Source organism: Rana temporaria, chromosome 8 (genome assembly GCF_905171775.1).
Source record: "Rana temporaria chromosome 8, aRanTem1.1, whole genome shotgun sequence".
Classification (NCBI taxonomy): Eukaryota; Metazoa; Chordata; class Amphibia; order Anura; family Ranidae; genus Rana; species Rana temporaria.
Genome location: NC_053496.1, coordinates 183,180,714 through 183,198,990, shown reverse-complemented (window position 1 = coordinate 183,198,990; position 18,277 = coordinate 183,180,714). Strand labels below are relative to the sequence as shown.

Here is an 18,277-nt window from a genome sequence, read left to right as displayed (position 1 = left end):
GGGGGGGCGCTCAATCGTCCTCTCACTTTCCTGGCCTGCCAGGCTGCATGCTCCGATAAGGGCCTAATATGAATGCTGTTTTTTTTTACATTTTGGGGTGGAGTTCCCCTTAAAATCTATACCAGACCCAAAGGACCTGGTATCGGGTTTTTTTTGGGGGGGGGACCCCCACACCTTTTTTTTCTTAATTCTGTCATAGGGTTCCCCTTAACCACTTTAATACACTGTATTATATACTCTGCATTGCACTATATACACTCCACTGTATTATATATACTGCACTTTATACTCTCGACTGTATTATATATACTACACTGACAGGCGGAACTGATGGGCAGCGGCACTGACAGGCACTCATTCGGTGGCACTGATTTTAATATCATATAATCCTTCCATAAACACATACACTGCATATATAATTTGAGGAATATATGCTTATAAAATCGCCATTTGCCAAAAAAAAAAAATCGCCATTTGCCAAAAAAAAAAAAAAATCCCCAGATTTTATTTAGAAAATCTGGTGACCTTATTGTACACTGACGAGAAAAGCCGATTGGCTGCCCCTCCCCTTTCCACTGAACACAAGGGGATTAGTCCTCAAGGCGGCGGCCATCTTTTTGTAGCCCGATGGGACAGGCTCTTGTTGGAACGAGGGTCCCAAATTCAGGATTGTCCAGGGAAAATTGGGACAAGTATGTGAATGCCATCACCACTGCAGATGCCTACCCGCGGCCGCTGTCTGCACTTCAGGAGAGGTCACCACAACTCCGCCAATACGAACCGGTAAGTACTGGTCCAGGCCTGACCACCCAGGGGGGGGGGGGTGTTGTTTGTTTGCTGTCCCTTCCCCCAAAAAGAACCCGCCAGCCATGGATCCTCCTGTATCCAAGACCTCTGACTGAGGATACAGGAGGAATAGCAGCCAGCAGTCTCACAAACAGGAGATCACTGGGAGATTAACAGAATTTCTGTAAAATCATCAGACTGCTACAGAGGAACTACAGAGCTCAGAAGAATATGGATGGTATTGTTGGTAAAGGTAGGAGATCAGCAACAAGGACATGGGGGGGGGGGGGAGGTTTTCCCTGGAGTTCTGCTTTAAATTTAAAATTGAATATATATGTAAAAATAAAGAAGTTCTTCACCACAAAAATTGTTCAATCTTTTCAGGTGTGTCGTAAAAAAAATTGTTTAGATCTTTTTTGTGTGCCGCAAGACAAAAAAGATTGAGAAACACTGATATAAGGATATACAGTACATAAACACACAGCACAAGGCCGTGTTTCTCTGGGCTGCAGTTCCTCTGAGCTCCACAAGATGGAGATCTCACTACCCAGACAGGAAGTCTCTATGGAAGAGAGGAAGTGATGTCAGGTACAGACAGGAAGTTCCGGGTGAGAGGTGAGTCATGAGGCCGTAGAAAGAAGACATTGCTAGAAGTGGCAGTAGAGAAGGTAATAAGATCTCATCTTCTATTTACACCCAGTAACCCCCGTCATGTCCGTCCTCTTCCTCCATAGTCACTGTGACGTCTTTTATCTCCAGCAGATGATGATACACACATATATAGTGTGGGAACCTAGATTAACTCTTTCAGGGTCAGAACATTTCCCCCCCTATGGGGCCGGAACATTACCTTCATTTTGGAGATAAATTCCAGTAATATGTTCCTCAAACAGCACTGACAATAGACAAGACAATGACCATCCTGACCATACAACAGGCGTTTATTACCCTACACAGCCAGATTAACCCCTTCAGGATCAGAATGTTCCCCCACTTACTGGGCCAGAAGAATGTCCTGAAAACAAATCTTTCCATATTGATCCCAGTCTCAGATATTAATTCACACCATCCCCCACCATAATCAGGTAGATGGGTAACAATCACTGATAGTATCATTAGGATCTGTACATTATCTGCATTGTTACCATTTTTATTCTATATTCAGAGTGGAAAACTGAGAGATTATAATATTGTTGTTGAAGAAGAGCCAAAAGAAAAGGATGAGGAGTATGGTGTGATGAAGCATCTTTCTGAAGGACACGAGGACATCATTATGGAGCAATCAAGTAACAGAAACCCACCAGAGAGATGTCCCCATCCTCTGTATTCCCAGGATTCCACACAGGAAGATCACACCATCCCCCACCATCATCAGGTAGATGAGTAGCAATTATGAATAGTTATTATTTATACACAATCATGTTTGTTACAATAAATGTTTTATTATATATTCAGAGTGGAAACCTTGAAGATTATAATATTGTTATTAAAGAAGAGTACAAGGAAGAGGACGAGGAATATGGTGTAATTTCAGGACACAAGGATATGATGGAGACGCCTAATACCAGAAACCCACCAGAGAGATGTCCCCGTCCTCTGTATTCCCGGGATTCCACACAGGAAGGTCACACCATCCCCCACCATCATCAGGTAGATGAGGAACAATCACTGATAGTATCATTAGGATCTGTACATTATCTGCATTGTTACCATTGATGTCATATATTTTATTATATATTCAGAGTGAATACCTGAGTTCTAAAGTTGTGGTTAAAGAAGAGATAAAAGAGGAGGATGATGAGGATGGGGTGATGGAGGAGTTTCCAAAAGGACACAAAGATCTGTATCAGGACACCATGGTGGAGTCACCCAGCTACAGGAACCCACCAGAGAGATGTCCCCGTCCTCTGTATTCCCGGGATTCCACACAGGAAGATCACACCATCCCCCACCATCATCAGGTAGATGAGGAACAATCACTGGTAGTTATACATTATGCACAAGCATGTGTGTTACAATAAATGTTTTATAATATATTGCAGATTGGAAACCTCGGGGATGATAATATTTTTGTCAAAGAAGAGATAAAAGAGGAGGATGAGGAGTATGGGGTTATGGAGGAGTCTTCAGAAGGACACAAGGATATGATGGAGCCACCTAATACCAGGAACCCACCAGAGAGATGTCCCCGTCCTCTGTATTCCCGGGATTCCACACAGGAAGGTCACACCATCCCTCACTGTTACAAGGTTGGTGGGATGGAGACTCTAGAACATACACTTACAGTGACAATGTGTGGATTTTTTTTATGTGATGTCACAATATTAAAGCTCTTATTTTACAGATGATATTCTCTCTCATTCTCTTGGTTTAGAGTGGAGATCCAATCGATATAGAATTTGAGGTGAAAGCAGAAGAAGAAGAGACGTATGTGAGGGATGATCAGCAGTCTATGGAGGAGGATGGAATAACGGGGACATTTATAGAGGAGGACACTCCTACAGAGATCAGCACAGGTGGGTCATTAACACTAAATCCATTCCTCCACCCATACTGCTCACTGATTGGTCCAGAGTAGGGCGGGGACTGGGTGATATCAGCCTGTAATCCCCTGGTCACTTTCCTGAGCTGTGTTCCCCGTCCTGTATTCCTGTATTTCTCTCGGATAATCTTCCTTCTCTGTGCTGCAGACACAATATATATATCTAGCAGGGGTTCAACTGATCAAAAAACTCACGGTTTGGATCGTTCCTCGGATCAGAGTCACGGATCGGATCATTTATTGGATATCCACCATATATAGTCCCCACTGTAATATTCACATCTCCCCCACTGTAATATCCACACCTCCCCGTCAGCACGCCGCTCTGGAGAGCTCACCTAGGCCGCCGCCGACGGGTGTACCAAGATGGCCGCCGATCCGGAGCCCAATCTTTCCTATGGCTGCAATTCACGGATTGCGCAGTGTGCCGATCCAAACACAGCGACCCGTTCGAATCACGGATCAATGATGATCTGTTGCACCCCTAGTATCTAGACTGGATTTATGGAGATTCTGGGGTTCAGCAAAATGTTGACTCTCACTATAGGCATTGCTCAACCTAGACACCAGTGGCATGTGTCTTGGGTCTTCTGCCCCATGCCAGGGTATAGCAGGATCTCTATCTTTGCAATTCTTCTGGGGTCACTTGCTCTGTTTTCTTTCCTTTCTGTTCCCGGGTGGAGGGATATGTCTGTATAGTCTCATGCCGCGTACACACAATCATTTTTCGGCATGAAAAAAACGTTGTTTTAAAAAAATGTAATTTAAAATGATCGTGTGTGGGCTTCACATAAAGGTTCTGAAAAACGACAAAAAAAAAATTCGAACATGCTGCATTTTTTAACTACGTTTTAAACTATGTCGTTTTCCGGGTTGTAAAAAATGGTCGTGTGTGGGCTAAAACGTTGTTAAAAACCCGCGCATGCTCAGAAGCAAGTTATGAGAAGGGAGCGCTCCTTCTGGTAAAACTACCATTCGTAATGGAGTAAGCACATTCATCACGCTGTAACAGACAGAAAAGCGCAAATCGTCTTTTACTAACACGGAATCAGCTAAAGCAGCCCCATGGGTGGCGCCATCCGCATGGAACTTCCCCTTTATAGTGCCGCGCATACGTGTTGTACGTCACCGCGCTTTGCTAGAGCATTTTTTTAAAACGATGGTGTGTGGGCAATGTCGTTTTAATGATGAAGTTGGAAAAACTTTGTTTTTTTTCATGCCGAAAAATTATCGTGTGTACGCGGCATCAGACCCAAGTCACTGAGTGCAGTCTCAGGAGATGGGAGGCAGCGGTGTGGGATCTCTGCAACTTGTCTCCAGTAAATATTTAATCCACCACTGATTACTGAACACCAATATTATGAGTCCTGACCCTTCACTATAATTTATATTGTACATTACATACTCCTGACCCCTGCACTATATACTCTATGTTGTACATTACATTATTCTGATACTATATAGTCCTATCTGTTGTATCTTATATAATATGTTGTACATTACATAGTCCTGACTTCTCTCTTCCCTCTACTATATATATATACACATAATATGTATTCTCTTTTTAATTCCCTCATCACTGTCACTCCTATAAAAGACAGTTCTCGTTGTTTCCTCACTCTCTGACTAAGGTCCATGAATAAAGAAATGATCTGGTAGGAGATCAGAGGAGCCATTTACTAGTTACCTTGAGGGGGGAATTGTAAGATCCTCAGAGACAAAGCCGCCTGATGTGGGCAGAGTCCTGGTTTAGGGGAACCAATCAGCTCATGTCTAGTAATAATCTTTGTCATTCTATTTTAGTAGATGGATGGGAGATGAGGAAAACCTCAGAGGATTGTCTCACTTTGTCTCCAGACTGTAAAGTAGAAGATGAGGACATCACACAGTATAGTCCAGGAGAAAACCCGACTACCTCAAATGTCCATCCGGCACCACACAGTGTAGATGGACCATCGTATTCCTCTTATCCTGAGGAACCTCAGACTGTGCGGGACGGTGCCGGACCATCGTATTCCTCTTATCCTGAGGAACCTCAGACTGTGCGGGACGGTGCCGGACCATCGTATTCCTCTTATCCTGAGGAACCTCAGACTGTGCGGGACGGTGCCGGACCATCGTATTCCTCTTATCCTGAGGAACCTCAGACTGTGCGGAATAGTGCCGGACCATCGTATTCCTCTTATCCTGAGGAACCTCAGACTGTGCGGGACGGTGCCGGACTATCGTATTCCTCTTATCCTGAGGAACCTCAGACTGTGCGGGACGGTGCCGGACCATCGTATTCCTCTTATCCTGAGGAACCTCAGACTGTGCAGGACGGTGCCGGACCATCGTATTCCTCTTATCCTGAGGAACCTCAGACTGTGCGGGACGGTGCCGGACCATCGTATTCCTCTTATCCTGAGGAACCTCAGACTGTGCGGGACGGTGCCGGACCATCGTATTCCTCTTATCCTGAGGAACCTCAGACTGTGCGGGACGGTGCCGTCCTTCCAACAGACAAGAGGTTTCCCTGTACTGAGTGCGGGAAGTGTTTCCGTTTAAAGTCTGGTCTTACTGTTCATAAAAGAATTCATACAGGTGAGAAGCCACATTCCTGTTTTGAGTGCAGGAAATGTTTTGTAAGAAAATCAGATCTTGTCATACATCAGAGATCTCACACAGGCGAGAAGCCGTATTCCTGTCCTGAGTGCGGGAAATGTTTTTTTGACAAGTCCACTCTTCGCAGACATCAGAGATCTCACAAAGGGGAGAAGCCGCATTGCTGTGCGGAGTGCGGGAAATGTTTTTCAGCTAAGTCCAGTCTTAATAATCATCAGATGTTGCACACAGGTGAGAAGCGGTTTCCCTGTTCTGAATGCGGGAAATGTTTTTCATGCAAGTCCAGTCTTTCTTTACATCAAAGATCTCACACGGGGGAAAAGCCGTATTCCTGTCCCGAGTGTGGAAAATGTCTTTCAAGGAAGTCACATCTTTACAGACATCAGAGATCTCACATGAGGGAAAAGCCACTTACCTGTTCAGAGTGTGGAAAATATTTTTCAAGTAAGTCGCATCTTGACACACACCAGAAATCTCACACGGGTGAGAAGCCATATTGCTGTCCTGAGTGCGGGAAATGTTTTTCAAGTAGATCCACTCTTTGCTGTCATCAGAAGTCGCACACGGGTGAGAAGCCATATTCCTGTGCTGAGTGCAGGAAATGTTTCTCAAGGAAGTCACATCTTGGCAGACATCAGAGGTTGCACACGGGTGAGAAGCCACATTCTTGTCCTGAGTGCGGGAAGTGTTTCACAAGTAAGTCACATCTTGGCAGGCATCAGATGTTGCACACGGGTTTGAAGACGCATTCCTGTCCTGAGTGTGGGAAATGTTTCTCAAGTAAGTCACATCTTGACACACATCAGAGATCTCACACGGGTGAGAAGCCGTATTGTTGTCCTGACTGCGGGAAATGTTTTTCAACAAAGTCACATCTTACCGCACACCAGAAGTCTCACACTGGTGAGGAGCCGTATCCCTGTCCTGAGTGCGGGAAAGGTTTTTCAGCTAAGTCACACCTTATAGTACATCAGAGAATGCATACAGGGGAGAAGCCGTATTCCTGTCCTGAGTGTGGGAAATGTTTTTCAGTGAAGTCACATCTTACCTCACATCAGAAATTGCATACGGGGGAGAAGCCGTATTCCTGCGCTGAGTGTGGGAAATGTTTTTCAAGGAATACACATCTTTACAAACATCAGAGAGTGCACACGGGTGAGAAGCCGTATTCCTGTTCTGAGTGCGGAAAATGTTTTTCAAATAAGTCCAATCTTTACAGTCATCAGAGACTGCACACGAGGGAGAAGCCGTATTCCTGTCCTGAGTGTGGGAAAGGTTTTTCTAGAAAGTCCTATCTTTACAGACATCAGAGATCTCACACGGGGGGAGAAGCCACTTCCCTGTCCTGAGTGAGGGAATTGTTCCTCACTGAAGTCCTGTCTTCCTGTACATCAGGGGTCCCACACATCGGGGTGTATTAGTGCCTTGAGTTGCGGGAAATGTCTTGTATATGAATATTGCTGGACATGTGGGGAAGAAGCACACCCTGATATACACCTCAGATATACTCCATGGCTGATCTTCATCATGTAAGAAACAGTTCATCAGGAGATCAGAGATCACCAAAGACATGGATGAAGTGTTGTACCGTGTTGGCCATTAATAGCAGGATAAAAATAAAAATGGAGTCATTACCTCTCATTGACTGAGTACATTTTGTGGTGTAAACTCTTGCAAGAGGTCTGTTTTCTCAAGACGTCTTCCAGGACGAAACGCGTTAAGACCACCACTTAAAAGACGGTCCTCTAGGCCTTTTAAAATAAAAATAGAGTCATTACCTCTCATTGGCTGAGTACATTTTGTGGTGTAAACTTCTTTTTCACATTTACTCTTTTATTTTCCTTTTTCTTTTATAACAAGGTCACAAGAGATTATCATACAATTAAATACAACCATACATTACATTATTCTAGACATAATGTCTCTTCAAAAAAACAAACAGACACAAACCCAAAAACATAGTTATAGCCAATTCAGTTTTCAATCTATTCTTAAATACACCCGTTATCGATTTTGGCCTACTTTGTCTGCTCCCCTAGTTCAAAATGTATGTACTTCAAGCACATCCTCCCATCTGTTTCCTTGTTATCAGTATGCCCTACTTATCTAACCCCTTAGATGGGGACCCCCCGAACTACACAAAAAAATGATCTAGCAAAGCGCGGTGACGTACAACACGTACGACGGCACTACAAAGGGAAAGTTCCATGCGGATGAAGCCACCCTTGGGGCTGCTTTAGCTGATTCTGTGTTAGTAAAAGACGATTCGTGCTTTTCTGTCTGTTACAGCGTGATGAATGTGCTTGCGCCATTACAAACGGTAGTTTTACCAGAACGAGCGCTCCCATCTCATAACTTGCTTCCGAGCATTCGCGGGTTTTTCACGTCGTTAAAGCCCACACACGATCATTTTTTACAACCCGAAAAACGAGAACATTTAAAACGGCGTGAAAAAATAGAGCATGTTCGAAAAAAAAATTGCCCGTTTTTCAGAACCCGAAAAATGCTCTGAAGCCCACACACGATCGTTTTAAATTACATTTTTACAACCCCAAAAATGATCGCGTGTACGCGGCATAAGCCTTGTGGACGGCCTTCCCAGAGGAGTCAAAGCTGTTATAGCTGCAAAGGGGGGGCAAACCTAATATTGAACCCTACGGACTAAGACTGGGATGTCATTAACGTTTGTGTGCGTGTAAAGGCAGGCGTACCAATTCTTTTGGCAATATAGTGTATAAAGATATACAGTACATACATACATACACGGCACAAGTAGTGTTGCCATCTGTCTGGTTTTCTCCTGGACAGCCCGTTTTTTGGTACAGAAAAGGTTCTATTACAAAAGAATGTTCAATTAGTTCAACAAAGAGATGGTCACATCAAAACAGCTTAAAGAAAGAGATCCCAGGAGAGCGAAGGTGATTCAAGATGCTAACTGAAGTCCTTAAGTCCTTGATGAAGATGCTCCAGACCGTAGTACTTGATGGGCTATAACCCGGACACCCAAACTTGTTGACCAAAAAATCAAAACGGTGCAATTGGTAGAGAATGGGTGCCTATATACTTAAGTATATGTAGCGGTCTCCCTGACCTCTAGAGGCCTGATGGTGGCCTCCAGAGTCAGGGAGAGCTGACCATGCTCCTCAGGGTGCAGGTTACTAGACATGATGGGTGAGAGAGATTGATTTTGCTTAACAAGAACAGGGGAGAGAGGGTTAGGTCACAGGACACCCTTTGTCAAATGCAATAGCAAATTGGCAGACTCCGCAGACACAAATAGGACTAGGCAGATGGTGATACAGAAAAAGGTCCTTTAAGCTAATTGCAGCAATCTGTAGTTTGTAGCAACTGCTGTCTCCATTCGCAACACTTCACTCACAGTATTCCACTGTAGATCTTCAAGCTTATCTCCTAGCTACAGAACCTGTTGGACTTCTCAAGCTTCACTCACAGCCAAACACTATAGCAGTGGTTCTTAACCTGGGGGTCGGGACACCCTTGGGGGTCAAATGAGGATTTGCCAGGGGTCACCGAAACCTGGGCGGTTCGTGGAGCCTGCGGCTGCCCATTCAGTTCACGGCATGGCTGGGGGTCAGGGACTAGAGGTCAGCTGACTGGTGAGGAGTCTGAAGTGGGAGGGGCTGAAGGAGACCCTATCTGCTTATTTCGGCATAGGTGTCACTGCTACGAGACACAGTGAATAACACTACCTGTGATTATAGTTGCCTTTAAAAGTCCCCACTACAGTTCTCAGATCAGCAGATGACCTTGATCAAGAGCACCTAAGTTGGCTGATCAGAACTCCCCGCCAGCACAGCCACTGATCCCAACTACCAGTCAGCACTACCACTGATCCCAACTCCCCCCAGCACTGCCACTGATCCCAACTCCCCACCAGCACTGCCACTGATCCCAACTCCCCGCCAGCACAGCCACTGATCCCAACTCCCCGCCAGCACAGCCACTGATCCCAACTCCCCGCCAGCACAGCCACTGATCCCAACTACCCGCCAACACTGCCACTGATCCCAACTCCCCCCAGCACTGCTACTGTTCCCAACTCCCCCCAGCACTGCCACTGATCCCAACTCCCCCCAGCACTGCTACTGATCCCAACTCCCCCCAGCACTGCCACTGATCTCAACTCCCCCCAACACTGCCACTGATCCCAACTCCCCCCAGCACTGCCACTGATCCCAACTCCCCCCAGCACTGCTACTGATCCCAACTCCCCCCAGCACTGCCACTGATCCCAACTCCCCGCCAGCACTGCCACTGATGCCAACACTTCCACTGATCCCAACTCCCCGAAAACACTTCCACTGATCCCAACTCCCCGAAAACACTTCCACTGATCCTAACTCCCTGCCAGCACTGCCACTGACCCCGATTCCCCGCCAGCACTGCCACTGATCCCACCTCCCCGCCAGCATTTCCACTGATCCCAACTCCCCACCAGCACTGCCACTGATCCCAATTTCCCACCAGCACTATGACTCATCCCATTTCCCCCACCAGGGAGTAAGAGAAGGAATAAAAATAGAGAATAAATGGAAGGGAGAGGAAAAGAGGGGGAGGAACAAAGAAAAAGGGAGAGAAAGAACAAGAGACGGATGGGGAAAACACACAAGGAATTAGGATAGAGAGAGAGATAAAAGGGAAAGAAAGAAAAACAAATGGCAAGAGTGATGCATCCTAAAATTTACCATACGGGGGTTTCAATACTGTACGAGTGGAAGGGACTCAGGGAACGCTAAATGTCTGTGGGGTAGGGGCGCAAATTACTTGTCTTACCTTGGGTGCCGACAACCCACGCTAGGAAAATAATTTTACTGTTAGGGCTCCCCACAACTTGGGAAAATTTATCAAGGGGTCACGGCACTAGAAAGGTTGAGAAACACTGCACTATAGTCTTCAGGCTTAGCTTGTGGTCTTTCACTAGACTTCCTGGACCTCCAAGCTACCTGCTGGATCCTCGAGCTCTTCTCACAACTACCTGCTGTATTCTTCAAGCTGCACCCACGCTACCCGCTGGGTTCCTGGACTCACAGCTAACCGCTGGATCCATTGAGCTTTATTTACAGCTACCCGCTGTATTAGTTACATAGTAGATGAGGTTGGAAAAAGACACAAGTCCAACCTTTGTGTGTGATTATAAGCTAGCATCATCAAGATTGAGTCTTCAAGGGATCCCTCATCCATATAAAATTCAATCAGTTACATCAGCATCAGGTGCTTGATAGCTGCTGATCCAAGACTGATACATTTTTATGAATGTGAGCCTATCAATAGAGTCTGTGGACATGAACATTCTATGATTTGTTACAAACCCTCCAGCAGCACTGAATGTGCGTTCAGAAAGAACGCTAGCTGCAGGACAGGCCAGTAGCTCATTTGCATATTGAGCAAGTTCTGGCCAGTGGTCCATCCTCAAAACCCAGCGGATGCTCCTGTTGGAAAGGTCTCCAAGTCTGCTCTTGCCCCTAGATATTTCTGCACCATGTAATGCAGATGCTGGCGATGATTGCTTGAACTGGTCAGACCTTGGCGCTGAGGACAGAAAAATTATCTAAAGGCATCGGTCAGTCGGCCACCTTCTCCATCGCTCTTCCTCTGACTGAACGAAGCCTCGGCAAAACGTTGTCTAGCACCAGGAAATTGTAACCTCCCAGGGTCTGGAAATGCATTGCACAAACCTTTCTTCAAGGCCTCCTGAAGATGTTTCATCCTCTGCGAAGGCAGGATGAGTTCTGCAACCTTACCCTTGTAACGTGGATCAAGAAGGGTTGTCAGCCAGTAATGATCCCTCTCCTTGTTACCACGAATCCTAGAGTCTTTTTAGAATCAGGAAGGCCATGCAGTGTAAGTTTGCAGAGGCATTCGATTCTGAGTCCTCTGGGTCACTAAGGATCTGTAACAACTCCTTGGGTTTCTGGGGACTGAAAACGATGCCTTGAAGACTGCTGCTGTGTGTTATCCTCCACGTCCATGCTGACACAATCCTCCTCCTCTTCTTCCTGTGTGTTTGGTGACAGGACAGTGCATGCATCCTTGATCAGTAGCCACTGGAGTGGCATAGAGAAGCCAAGCTCCCCTGACCATGTCCTGGGCCATACTCACACAAGTACTCATTGATCACCCTCTGCTGCGTGTGCAGCCGCTGCAATATTGTCAACGTTGAGTTCCACCTGGTCACAAATGAGGCGGTTGGTGGGCAGGTTGCATTCTCTTTTAATGTCAGTCAGCCAAGCACTGGCATTGACCGGCAGAAATGACAACAGACTTTTCTGGTCTGCCTCAGGAGATCCTGCAAGCCTGAGTACCTGCTCAAGAACAACTGCACCACCAAATTCAGGATGTGTGCCAAACATGGGTCAGATGTCCCTGTCGGAGGGCGGAGAGAAGGTTGGTGCCATTGTCACATACGAGCATTCCTGGCTGAAGCTGTCATGGTGTCAACCACCTCTGAGCCTGCCCCTGCAGAACTGACAGAATCTCTGCCCCAGTGTGGCTCCTGTCCCCTAAGCAGACCAACTCAAGCACTGCATTGCATCTTTTTGCCTGAGTGCCCCTTGAAAACTGACGGAGCACCACTGGTTCAGAGGACACATTTGCAGAAGAGGCCTTAGAGGAAAAAGAAGAGGAGGGGGTGGAGGAGAGAGCTGTGGCAGAATCACCACTAGCATTTTGGAGGCGTGATGGCGGAACATGCTCCAACAATACTGAGCCCTGTCCTGCATCCTTCCCAGCTGCCAGCAGAGTTACCCAGTGCGCCGTGAAGGAAAGGTAACGTCTCTTCTCATTCCTGCTGGACCATGAGTCAGCGATAATATGCACCTTACTGCTCACTGCCCTGTCCAACGAGACCAAAACATTACCTTCCACATGCCGGTAGAGAGCCAGAATGGCCTTCTGTGAAAATAAATTAACCTGCCACTGAAGTACAGCACATTCCACAAATTCACGAAAGGGGGCTGACATATACAGGTGTGAGTCGGGGACTGACATATACAGGAGTGAGGTGGGCTGACATATATACAGGGTGAGGGGGGAATGACATATATACAGGTGTTGGGGGGGACTGAAATATATACAGGTGTAAGGATGGCTGACATATACAGGTGTGAGGGGCAAGTGACATATACAGTAAAGGTGACCAGATTTTTAAAATGAAATCCGGGGACATATTTTTTCTTTACTAGTAATGGCAACAATCAGCGACTCTCTGCCCGTCGCCGCCCGCCTCACAGCCTGTGAAGTCTTACTCTTCGGGCCCCCGGCTACTACTGGGTGGGGAGCGGAGGAAGATCAGGGAAGGCAAGGAGATAGGCAGGTGGCTGGCCAGGGTTTGAGCCAAGGCAGAATAACATGAGAGTGGAGCTGAATGGGCATGTGCCGGAAACTGAAGAAATATTCCCTCCACTACGACCAGCACTTGATCATCAGAAAGGGGCACAGATAATGGGAAAAATACAACCCTCCTATGCTAGTAGGCACGGAGGAGTGCGGGGGGGGTGTAATTCTAATTTTTTTATTTTATTTCTGCACTGACTTTCTTCGAAATTGCCCCTGCCCCCTATTAAATCCAATCTGGGGACAAAACCAGAGACAGACTTGGTCCGGGGATAGTGTCCTCAATCAGGGGAATGTCCCCTGAAACTGGGGATGTCTGGTCACCCTAATATACAGGTATGAGGTGGGGATTGACATATACAGGAGTGAGGTGGGCTGACATATATACAGGGTGAGGGGGGACTGACATACAGGATTGAGTAGGGGGCTGAGTGCGTACAGGTGGGGTGGCCAGTGTGCGGATTTGGTGGTATGGCCCATGGGCAAGCCCTAGGGAATGTTAGTGGTAAGCCTGGGGGGCAGGCCTAAAGCTGTGTAAGGAGTGCAAAAAAAAATCTGATGGCTGCCCTGTGTACACTTGCATTACTACTCTCTTTCAGGCCACCAAAAGTGTCCCAGGTCTTTTACAATCGTGTAGCGTATACCCCCCCCCCCCCACCCAAAAAAAATGACGACGCTAATGTGTTTGGCTTGAAGAAAGGCAGTGTTTCATCAGATTTGGCGACCCGTCTGCATTGGTAACAGAAGTGACGTTCCTTCACCGCCATCTTGCTACACCCCGCACTCCTCCACAGTAAGGATACACCGAGAGGGGGGAAATCGGACATAGGGTTGCCACCTTTTCTTCAGGCCGAACCCCAACACTTCAGCGTTGCACAGCAATTTCGTTTTCCTAGCATGCATAAACTATGCATAGATGTTGCTATTAAATAATATTTCTAATCATATGAAGTTAATCACATAAGTCCCCCTTTACATCAGAGTCCACGGAGTTACCCATTTTACATCAGAGTCCACAGAGTTACCCCTTTTACATCAGAGTCCAGAGTTACCCCTTTACATCAGAGTCCACAGAGTTACCCCTTTTACATCAGAGTCCACAGAGTTACCCCTTTTACATCAGAGTCCAGAGTTACCCCTTTTACATCAGAGTCCACAGAGTTACCCCTTTTACATCAGAGTCCACAGAGTTACCCCTTTACATCAGAGTCCACAGAGTTACCCCTTTACATTAGAGTCCACAGAGTTACCCCTTTACATCTGAATCCCCAGAGTTACCCCTTTACATCTGAATCCCCAGTGTTACCCTTTCACTGTAAGGGAGAACTCTGGGGACTCTGATGTAAGGGAGAACTCTGGGGACTCTAACATAAGGGATGCTCTGGTGTACGGCAAGGCCTCTGATGTAAGGGGGAGCACTGTGGCCTCTGGTGCAAATGGGGAGCTCTGATGTAATGAGTGCTCTAAGAACCCTGATTTACCTTGGCCTACTTACTTAGAGGCATGAGAGAGAAGGGGGAGGGGGAGACTTAGTGCAGTCTGAATAATGTGTCCGGGTCTCAGACAGTGTGAAACCCGGATGCATGATTCCAAACCCGAACTGTCCGGGTGAATCCCGAACAGGTGGCAACCCTAACCGGACATCTTGTTAACCCACCGGAGTTTTGCATTTTACACTTATTTTTAACAGTACAGTGAGTTTATATAGTGAAATACAGTACTTAGAACTGTGTCTGACTGGTTAGATATTGAATTTTAAAAGCAGCGGCAAGCCTGCTCATCTCATAGGTTTAACAGAAGTTCGAAAATTGAACATCTAAACATTTATACGGATTTATAAGTACTGTATTTCAGTATATAAACGCACTTTACTGTTAAACATAAGTGTAAAATGCAAAACTCCGGTGGGTGTAACAAGATGGCGGCGACGGAACGTCACTTACGTTACACATTCTGACGGGTCGCCAAATCTGATGAAACAACGGCAACCCTAAGCACAAGGGCGTGTCCACAATACCCTGTTTTCCCAAAAATAAGCCCTACCCTGAAAATAAGACCTAGCGTTATTTTTGGGGATGGCTGCAATATAAGCCCTACCCTGAAAATAAACCCTAGTTAAAGTCATCGTAAAAACATGTAATTCGTTTTGTAAAAAGATTATATAATGTGCAGTGTGTCTCCTTTTTGTAACTTTGTTTTGGAAAATACCTTACTTACAGTGCCGCTGGGCGCTCACGTGACCGGCTGGAGATCTTCTCCTCTCCAACGTCAGCGGTCCCTTCCTCTGCAGTGCTCAGAGTGGAGAAGAAGAGCTACAGCGGGTCACTGTGCTGGCTATCATGCTTTAAAGGATCAGGATATATTTTTTTATTTTTGGGGTTACAACCACTCTAAGATCGTCATGATGACATGACTGTATTTGAATAAATGTAGATTATTGTATGTACATACCGTAAATAAATAAGACATCCCCTGAAAATAAGCCCTAGTGTGATTTTTGTAGCCAAAATTAATATAAGACCCGGTCTTATTTTCGGGGAAACACGGTACGACACGTTTCTTGGGGCTGCAGTTCCTCTAATCACCACAAGATGGTGAGCTGACGTCTAGCCAGACAAGTCTCTATGGAAGACCGGAAGTGATGTCACATACAGAAAGTAAGTTCCGGGTGAGAGGTGAGTCAGGAGGAAGTAGAGCGGAGATGTTGCTGGAACTGGCAGCAGAGGAAGTAATAAGATATTATTATTATTATTATTATTATTATTATTATTATTATACAGGATTTATATGGTTTACAACAGTTTGTGCAGCGCTTTACTACACCATGAGGACAGACAGTACAGTTACAATACAGGAGGAATCAGAGGGCCCGGCTCGTTAGAGCTTACAATCTACTGTAAGAATATTATTTTCTATTTACACCCAGTAACCCCCCCGTCATGTCCGTCCTCTTCCTCCATAGTCACTGTGACGTCTTTTATCTCCAGCAGATGATGATACACACATATATAGTGTGGAAACCTAGATTAACCCCTTCAGGGTCAGAACATTTCCCCACTTACGGGGCCGGAACGTTCTCTTCATTTTAGGTATTGGTCACATTTCCCACCAATCAGCTTCTCACCTTATCAGTCTTTACTAATGGATTATACGACTTGTATTAGTGGGGGGTTAGAGAATTTATATAGGGGGGATTGGAATATGTATGTCTTTATTTTAGAAGATTCAAATTGGAAGAAAGAGGGAAAATGTCATTTGTAGAAAGAACGTCCTAAAGAAAAAAAAACATTTTCCATATTGACCCAAGTCTCAGATATTCATTCACACCATCCCCCACCATGATCAGGTAGATGGGTAACAATCACTAATAGGATTTATACACAAACATGTTTGTTACAATGAATGTTTTATTTTATATTCAGAGTGGAAACCTCGGGGATGATAATATAATTGTGAAAGAAGAATATAAAGAGTAGGATGGTGTGATGAAGCAGGTTTTAGAAGGACATCGTGATGGAGCAATCAAGTACCAGAAACCCACCAGAGAGATGTCCCCGTCCTCTGTATTCCCGGGATTCCACACAGGAAGGTCACACCATCCCCCACCATCATCAGGTAGGTGAGGAACAATCACTGATAGTATCATTAGGATCTGTACATTATCTGCATTGTTACCATTGATGTCATTTTTATTATATATTCAGAGTGGAAACCTGAGAGATCCTAAAGTTGAGGTTAAAGAAGAGATAAAAGAGGAGGATGATGAGGATGGGTTGATGGGGGAAGAACACAAAGATCTGTACCAGGAGACCATGATGGAGTCATCCAGCTACAGGAACCCACCAGAGAGATGTCCTCGTCCTCTGTATTCCCGGGATTCCACACAGGAAGATCACACCATCCCCCACCATCATCAGGTAGATGAGGAACAATCACTGATAGTTATACATTATGCACAAGCATGTGTGTTACAATGAATGTTTTATAATATATTGCAGATTGGAAATCTGGGGGATGATAATATTGTTGTCAAAGAAGAATTTAAAGAGGAGGATGAGGAGTATGGGGTTATGGAGGAGTTTTCAGAAGGACACAAGGATATTATGGAGCTGCCTAGTGACAGAAACCCACCAGAGAGATGTCCCCGTCCTCTGTATTCCCGGGATTCCACACAGGAAGGTCACACCATCCCCCACTGTTACAAGGTTGGTGGGACGGAGAATCTAGAACATACACTTATGCCACATACACACGGTCGGAATTTCTGACAACAAATGTTCGATGTGAGCTTGTTGTCGGAAAATCCGACCGTGTGTAGGCTCCATCAGACATTTGCTGGCGGAATTTCCGACAACAAATGTTTGAGAGCTGGTTTTCAATTTTTCCGATATCAAAAGTTGTTTAGAAAATTCTGATCGTCTGTAGCCAATTCTGACGCACAAAAATCCTACGCATGCTCGGAATCAATTTGACGCATGCTCGGAATCATCGAACCAAATTTTTCTCGGGTCATAGTGTTGTACGTGACTGCGTTCTTGACGTTCGGAATTTCCAACAACATTTGTGTGACTGTGTGTATGCAAGACAAGTTTGAGTAAAAATCCACGGTTTTGATGTCGGAATGTCCGATCGTGTGTACGCGGCATTACAGTGACAATGTGTGGATTTTTTATGTGATCTTACAATATTAAAGCTTTTATTTTACAGGTGACCATTCACAGCTCCACTATATTCGGAGTGCTCCCGTTTAAGTAAATCTACCCCAATGTGTGGATTTTTATGTGATCTCACAATATCAACTTACAGATGATTTTCTCTCTCATTCTCTTGGTTTAGAGTGGAGATCCAATCGATATAGAATTTGAGGTGAAATCAGAAGAAAAAGAGACGTATGTGAGGGATGATCAGCAGTCTATGGAGGAGGATGGAATAACGGGGACATTTATAGAGGAGGACACTCCTACAGAGATCAGCACAGGTGGGTCATTAACA

At 45.5% G+C, this 18,277-nt stretch overlaps 1 protein-coding gene across 1 annotated transcript in view; it reads left to right on the top strand.

Annotated features, from left to right (window-relative positions):
- The first annotated feature begins 627 nt into the window (after positions 1 to 627).
- The window catches only part of LOC120910593 (zinc finger protein 585A-like), a 33,613-nt gene continuing 15,963 nt past the window's right edge, over positions 628 to 18,277 (top strand). Inside the window, exons 1-4 of the mRNA XM_040322351.1 lie at positions 628 to 783; positions 1,952 to 2,072; positions 2,282 to 2,310; positions 5,800 to 7,183. Of these exons, the coding sequence (XP_040178285.1) occupies positions 628 to 783; positions 1,952 to 2,072; positions 2,282 to 2,310; positions 5,800 to 7,183 (1,690 nt within the window). The remainder of the gene's footprint in view (positions 784 to 1,951; positions 2,073 to 2,281; positions 2,311 to 5,799; positions 7,184 to 18,277) is intronic.